This window comes from Watersipora subatra, chromosome 8 (genome assembly GCF_963576615.1).
Source record: "Watersipora subatra chromosome 8, tzWatSuba1.1, whole genome shotgun sequence".
Classification (NCBI taxonomy): domain Eukaryota; kingdom Metazoa; phylum Bryozoa; class Gymnolaemata; order Cheilostomatida; family Watersiporidae; genus Watersipora; species Watersipora subatra.
In genome coordinates this window covers 11,407,656-11,416,194 of record NC_088715.1, presented here as the reverse complement: position 1 = coordinate 11,416,194, position 8,539 = coordinate 11,407,656, and the positions used below count along the sequence as shown (strand labels likewise).

The following is an 8,539-nucleotide window of genomic DNA, read 5'->3' as shown; positions in this document are numbered from 1 at the left end:
TCAAGGAAATCCCCCTTAACCCAATGTTTACATTAGAAACAAACACAAATCAGATGTAATATATTTAACTTTAGACTAAATTTTGAAAACAGAAAGTAAATGTCTGAGACTTAAAATATAGCCACCATCTGGCTCGCTTGGTAATCAACTCTTCGACTCAATTTTCTGACACGTCTGGCTGCCATGATGAAGCTGTATTAAAAGAGGAAAGAATATGGGTGAATATTTATCATTTTATATTGCTTCAAACCTAGCCTTAGTGTCCAGGAGTGAGAATATAGACTTCAGGTTTTTAATTGTGGATCCTGTAGTATTGGTGGTTTCTGGCTACTTCTAGTTGTCTTCTGTAGATTGAGATTTCAACATGTATAATCCCTAATCAGAATATCAAGTAGAGTATAAACTGGTGCCATATACAGGTATTGATATTGTATGACACAAGTTGTCATAGTCTTTGCCATGCCTACAATCTTTTGGTGATAATCTGACATTTTCTTATGTCATGTTGTTAATGTCCTAATAGTACAATGGTTGAATCTGGAAGTTGATGTTACCATTTGTTACTAAAAGTTTTAACCATGATCTTACACCTCTATATATGTAGTGAGATGAAGCTTAGACAAGGTGTGTTTGTATTTCTAGATTACAATGGCTGAAGCTGTAGCGGATGTTGAATGTGCATTTTGCTGTCGTAAAAGTGATACCATTATCAACCCCAAAGTGCTACCATGCAGTCATACTCACTGTATGACCTGTTTGACCACCTACTATGATAGCAAACACCTGCTGCTGTGTGGAAACAGTAGATGTGGGTGAGTCTTACTATTCGTTGGTTAAAATTAGATTGTATGAAAGTGCACATAGCCAGAGTTGTCATGATTTAAAATCGCATCGCATCATTGCAGCCCAATACACAATAATTTTGCAATCATTACGTACACTGTATTTTTAACGTGGAGTTGACACTTACTGCTACTGGCACTCCATTCTAACTGCCAATACCTCCCTGTGGACCCCTGCAGATTTACTTTCATGATGCACATGGAAGTAAATCTCATAATTCATGTGCCCTGCACATGCACATTCTTCAAAATCTGAAACTGCACATGTACTGCAGCCGTACTTTAGTATAGGGTTAATACTATGGATCAGCTTACTCTGCTGACTTTCCAAGTGTTTTTACTGCACTGTACAAAATTGTTTTCCGCTGGGTTTAGCAAGTCCATGAAATTACTCTCTGACTCCCATACCACTTGACGTATTTAGTGTTGCATTCATACTCTGTTTAAGCAGGAGCATATTATGTTATAGCAGAATCAGCTATGATTTTTCTGACATGCACCGGAGTTTGTAGAAAGCTGCTTTTAAACAAACCTTTTTTAATAACTGGTAATAATTGACAATAGTTAATGAAATTTCAGAGAAACAGGAATCATTGTACTACTTCCTCGTGTTTAATTTTCTTTTCTTTTAAAATATTTACTAATTTATATCTCAGTGTTCCTCTGTCACACTGATGGTTTACAGACGGCCATCTGTCAGTCATCTGTTGGCCTTCCAACGGTTGTTTATCGACGGTCTCCCTACCGTCTTTTGACCTGTCGCCGACCTTCTGTCGATGTTGAGCAATAAACTAATGAGCTAGCCCACTACACCATGATGTTCAACTAGCCATAATGATGAATGGTTGAGATCACAGGCATCTCATCAGTTAAAGTATTTGCAATTGAAGCTCTTAGGATGATTAACTATATAGCACAGTTGGGCGTTACGCACACAAATACTAAATTAAATATTGTTTTTTTAATTGAAATGACGATTATTAACTGACTACATGAGCCAGCTTATCATGTGAGCTACTGAAATTTAGTGGGCAAGCACCTTATGGCCTGCGTTAATCTAGTTAGTTAATATATTTGATACGATTAAGCCTGTTCTGCATAAAAAATAAACTACAACCAGCTTTGATTTTGGTCCAGTTTGTGAAAAATCAACACGCTATATGACTGTCAAAAATGAGAAACACTATATTCTCGCTTAGGCTAACATTCACAATTCACACCTCGCATATACCTTTTTTATATGCAAACACCGACCAATTGGCTATACAAAGATTTGATAATCCCAGCAGAACCAGTAGTTCTGCCACAGGGCCACATCTTAATTACATACCATGCTTGCATTTGTGCTGACATTGGCCATCTCAAAACTAAATATTTAATTTAAAATGTGTTTTTAGCTTGTAGGCTACTTTTATACTGTTTGTGGTTTACTGCAATATATTTGCTGTTTAAACTGTGTTTAATGATGGCTGACCAATATTAGTACATGTATTTTATGGTAGATGAGTTGGTATAAATGTAATTTCATGTCAAGTTTCTCCTGATCTCCTAAACTGAAAACTAAAGAGCTTCTGTCTGCTTCTGTGTGTCTCACAATTAACTTTGAGGTTTTTATTAATTAGCAGCATTAAAGATAAACTTACATAAAACTATAATACATTTTATCAGAAAGTATTTTTCTATGATTCATGATTGTTTTTAATTTTAAGTGTTATGACTGTCAGAATGTTTCAAAATTAAAATCAACTAAATTTCATTGCCGACAAAGTGGTTAAAAGAAGAACGTATGGAAAGTGATGTTACCAGTTGCTATCATTGCTATGGTTGATATCATCTATTGTGTTCAAGTTTCAGAGTTACATGCCCGTTCCTATTGTGTCAGTCTCTTATTAATGTCATCATTGCACTCTGAAATTATCTGAGCATTTTCGAGCGTTCAAATTTTTTTGATTTTAATCTTGAAACATTTTTGCCATCATTTCACCTAAAACATCAGAACCAATTGTAGATTATATACCATACCAATATTTTGGATGAAATGTACTAATATTTTGCGCAAGCTCATCTTTAAGTTAAGTTATCTTGTTCAGTTTAAGTTCCTTTTTGCCTTTTCACAGAATGATTATAGAATGCATCAGCTATCACCGTATGACCCATTTACCACATAGTTTATAACTTATGATTAATTATTTGCAGCCAAGTGTTTGCAATGCCACCAGACAGTCTCCCATCCTATGACTTGGGTACAGACAAGACAATCTGTGATGTTTGTCTAAAGAAGAGCTCACCAAGACAGAAAGCTATCAGCTACTGTACTTACTGCTGTAGGAAGTTCTGCCCTGCTCATTTGGAGGTAAAACTGCTTCCTTTTCAGACCTTTGTATGATAATTTGATTATGATGTAAGCAATAGTTTTATGTGAAGTTGCTAGTAGCCTATATATTATTACCTTGCATGGATCTGATGTCAGTAACCAAGAGCCCTACAGTACTATGCAACAGCACAAAGGTATAATATGGAGGAGGTACTACAGAATTGCAATAAAATATTTCTTGCTCATCAGCTGCAAAGTTACGCATGTTTAAATTATAGGCTGAACCTTTTCTTCTCACAGACTAAAGAGGTTTCCTGGAAAGTTTAAAAGTGGATGTGCAGTAATCTTCAATACCTTGTAACTTTAAAGATGATGACTTCGGTTTATTATTTAAAGTTGTACATCGGGTACTTACAACAGAGAGCATACTTTGGTATCTGTCTAAATGACTAGTCGTTGAGGGTTTAAAAATTAAGAACTACTATTTTCCTTTTAACCACTGAACTTTGGTAAAACCAACTTGTTAGGAGTCTGCTCTAAACTAAATTTTCTATTGTCACATGATCATTTCACTGATAACATGTTCTCGAGCAGTCTAAAATAGAAAAAACGAGTTGCTAGCCAAAAGTCACACTATGTTGCTGCAATTATATTTCAGGGTCACGATGAAATGCTGGAGGAACATCATAAGATAACAATACTTGAGTACCTGACTCAACAACAAAAAGTTAAAGTCAGCAGCTGCCCCAAGCATAAAGACCAACAATATGTTCTTGGATGTGGAGTCTGTTATGTTCTTAGCTGCCTGAAGTGTGTTCCCGACTTGACAGCCTGTGACACAGGTATGTAGGCTAATTGTAGATGTGCGTAGGTCTCCAAATGTTATTAGTTTTGTCAAAGACAAGATATTATTTCTAGTAGGATATCTGTTCACTCAGAACACCGAGTGACTGGTGATGATATAATCAGGTGTCAGTGTAACAGCACAGTGTAACATGACCAAGTTGTATCAAAATATCTGCTTTTAGGTTGAGCATTGATATTTTTTCATTTTGTTTGAAATTAATACAGGTAATGCATAAAAACTGCTTGAATGTTTTTACCTTTTAATCAAAGTTATTAATTGTAATGTAAAACATGTGGTCGGTAATCTTGAAGTTATTGTCATATTATTAAATCTTAAGCCTGGCTAAATCAAATTACAATCATTTTTTCTCTCTGTGTAGCAGGAGGAAGAATGCTCTCTTATACACCCTTCTCCATATTTATTTAGCTATTCTTTTGCTTTATCAATAAGCTGAGAAAGCTACGTAATCCTGCAAGCCTGTGTGAGAGGCTTTGCCTCCTAAAGCCTATCTGGCTCCCTTAGCCCAAGTTTCAATAACATAGTCAGGCGCACAAGAGACGCCTGCATGTACAACAGTAGCAAGTGTATTCTTTCTTTGTTTGTAAACAATGCATAAACAATGCATAAACAAGCGTATAAATGTTTTTACTATGTACTAAAGTCGTTATTTGTTATGTATGATTGGTATATGTGAAGTTATCTTCTCTATTTAGGTTCTACACATTCTCTGCTTCTATTAGAGGACCTGGCATCAGCTCTTCTTACAGGCACAATATCTGCTGAGAGTTCAGCTAGAGACAATAAGTTTGAAGCACTGTTCAAATGATTATCTAAGATGGTCTCTGAATATGACAATCAAACTGAACATATGCTAAATATGATTCATAAGAAGAGAGATGAGCAGGTTGGTGAATAAGCGCAGTCTATGTTTGTGTTTAATTATTTTCTGTACTTTTTGATTTACACTTTCAACTCATTATTGTCTGTTTCCTATGTTATACATCAATCATAGAGTAGTGAGAGATATAGAATTATCTGTAATTACAATTCACGAGTCATTACTATGATTTTAGTTAGTTAACCTCTTGGCTAGGGAAACGGTAAAAATGCCGTTTATCGGTTGCGTGGGGTAACGACTTTTATGTCGCTTTCGGTAGACATTTATAAAGCTGTCGCGTAGAAACATTAAACAAAGGATATGAACGTTAATAAGTTTAAATACCATCAACAATATATTCGTCAATGAATTACAATATGAAATGATTATTTGAGAGGCGTTGTCTTGTGCTAAAAGCTAAGGAAATGGCGACTCCTTAAAAAAACTGGAAGTTGGAAAAACCAGTCAACGTCGGCTCAACGTTCTAATTGGTAAAATAGAAGATTATTTGATCCTGTGATCATTTGTGATTTTTTGTCTGATCAGCATAAAAATAATTCAGATGATTGGGGTGATGTAAACTTTTAGGACTTTTGAATATACAGAAAAAAGTAATTGTTATGGTAGCCCGCACTTCATGCAAGCGACCATTAGCAATCATGGGCTTCATGCTTCATCCAAGCATTTCATACAGGGACAATTGTACATAGTTGTAGCTTTTTTGTAGTAGTACAAATGTAAATTAATGTTTATGTACAAAATATTTTGTTTATAGAAATAAAGTTCAGTTTGAGTTATGAATGTTTATAGAATACCAATTTTATTGAACTTTCCAAAATAAATTACACAACTTTTGGGTGTTTTTGTGGGGCTTCGATTCAGCCAAAAAATTGATAAAAAGTTTCAAAATTATTTTAAAACTCTCTGAAAAAGTTTTCAGCTTCATAGAAAGATTGTTCAAAGATGGTAAAAGATTGAGGTCCTTGAAGACTAAGTTCTCCTCATCTCTATTCTACCAAAATGCCATCTCACATGGAATAAGTATACCATCAACTCATTGTTTATGTCATGCTGAACATCTTAAATGATGGATCTATCTAAAGGATTTTCCATTGCTCATTTAAATATAAGAGGTTTATCTTCCAAAATTGATGAAGTTAAGTATTTGATTGTTAAGTATAAATTTAAAATTATTTGTTTTTCTGAGACATTTCTTGGAGCTACACATGGTGGTGATTACTTTAAAATTTCTGGTTATAATATGAAAAGAAATAATAGGAACTATAACCCGGGTGGTGGATTATTATGCAATATTCACAACTTCATTAATTTCAAGCGTTTGGAATTTGCTATTAACGAAATGGCTGCTAGTAGTCTTTCCATTGAAATCATTCCAGTTATTTCGAGACCTTACATAGTGTTTTTTGTTTATAGACCTCTAAATTCTACAGTAGATTGGATAACAAAATTTTCAGACTTCGTGAAAGAGTGTTACAGCAACACTGAAGAAATTTTGATACTAGGTGATTTCAATATCAATTTGTTGAACACAAAAGAAAGTTCCAATTGGAAAAAGAAAATATGCAATCCGCTGTCTTTAAAACAGCTGATTGGCAAAACCACAAGAGTAACTGTAAACTCCTCGACATTAATTGATCATGTGTATACAAATTTCTCTCATCACGCCAAGTTTTCTGGAGTAGTTAAATTTTCTATGAGTGATCATAATTTAGTATTTATTGTGAGAAAAATTGGTGTTGCGCATAAATCATTTCCTCAGAAAATCACTTATAAAGATTACTCCAGATTCGTTCCTGATAATATTTCAAATAAGTTTTCCTTCATCAGTTGGAATTATATTTTGATTAAAAAGAACACTAATGACATGATTAACATATTTAATCAAAAGTTTTCTACGGCTGTCAATGAGTTAGCACCTCTTAAAACTAGAAAAGTCAAGTCAGAATCTTCACCTATCTGGCTTGACAAAGAGGTACAGCAAAATATAAAGTTGAGAGAAAAACTGAAAACCTGCAAAGATTGGACTGCTTACGAAAAGCAACGCAATTTTGACACAAATTTCATTAAAAACAAAAAAAAAAATTTGACGAACATGTTAAACAGTCAAAGCTTGGTGATTCGCGTAAGCTTTGGCAAGCTTTGAATGTGAAAAATAAAAAACCTCAAAGCTGTGACACTTGTTTGTCAGCTTCAGAACTTAACTCACATTTTCTGTCTATTGCAAGTAAACTTTCAAATTCAATTTTACGGTCATCCAATCCTTATTTGTCTTGTCAAAACACCGAGTTGAAGACCACATTTAATGAGTTTCCAAATTTACTCCTCATGATATTGTAAAATATATCAGTAGCATTCCTAATTCCAAAGCTTCAGCCATAGACAATATTTCTGTAAAAATGATAAAAGCAACTCTTCCATTCATTGTACCTATTATCGCTGATACGTTTAACAGAATATTGATTGATGGCTATTTTCCTTCAGCATGGAAACATGCACGAGTTACTCCATTGTTTAAAGGAGGAGATAATAGCAACCCATCAAATTTCCGCGCTACTTCAGTACTCCCTATTTTATCTAAAGTTTTTGAAAAGCACTTAAATATTCACATCTACTCTCATTTGTCCAAAAATAATATTTTACATCCTTATCAGGGTGGTTTCAGAAAAAATCATTCATGCACTGATGCTGTTCATAAACTAATCTCAGATTGTTTGGATTTGAAAACCAGAGGTGAGAAGATTTGCTTGATGTTTTTGGATTTCAGCAAAGCTTTTGACTGTGTCAATCACAAACTATTATATCATAAACTAGAACTTGCTGGTTTTTAAAATAAATCGTTGCAAATACTTCAATCCTATTTTCACAAAAGGCGCCAAAAGGTCGTCATGAATGACAAGTAATCATTGACACTAGATATAGATGTTGGTGTTCCACAGGGGTCACTTATTGCGCCAGTATTATTTTTAATATATATAAATGATCTTCCTAGACTTATCCCAAAAGGCTTTGCCTACGCCAATGATACTGTTTTTGTTAGTTATCACAAAGATGTGCAACTTCTTGAGACAAACTGCAATCTCATCATGCAAATTATCAGAAACTGGTGTACAGCAAATCATGTGACAATCAATTTACAAAAATCACACTTTTTTTATTATAATACTGATGAAAACCTTCGAAACAGCTTTACTCTTAAGTTTAACAGTCAATCCATCACTTGTAGACATGAGACAAATTTGTTAGGATTTGTTTTGACAGATCGACTCTCTTGGAATAATCATGTCGACACTATTTGTAGTAAGGTCACAAAGTCATTGACTCTGCTCCAGATTTGCAGGCCATACATGAACTCAAAATCTGCTATTGCATTTTATTATCAGTTAATATTTTGCCATATTGTTTATGGTATCCACATTTATTATAATCTAGATCCAGGATGTCACTAACGATTTATCTTTGTTGCAAAAAAGAGCATTTCGACTCAATGCAAATTTACATCATATGCTTGCATATATATTATTCCAACAAATGATCTTTCCAAATCTCTGCGTCTTCTTACTCTGCCTATGCTAAATATTTATTTTACTTCAATTCAATGCTTCAAGATTTTTCATGGTTTGTGTCCTCGTTTTTTACAT

At 34.1% G+C, this 8,539-nt stretch overlaps 1 protein-coding gene across 1 annotated transcript; it reads left to right on the top strand.

The window, feature by feature from the left end:
- The first annotated feature begins 648 nt into the window (after positions 1-648).
- On the top strand, positions 649-4,829 carry LOC137402290 (E3 ubiquitin-protein ligase TRIM56-like). Its single transcript, XM_068088787.1, has 4 exons — positions 649-812; positions 3,039-3,195; positions 3,815-3,998; positions 4,717-4,829. The coding sequence occupies exons 1-4, from the start codon at positions 649-651 to the stop codon at positions 4,827-4,829; spliced, it is 618 nt and encodes a 205-aa protein (XP_067944888.1).
- Positions 4,830-8,539: the final 3,710 nt, after the last annotated feature.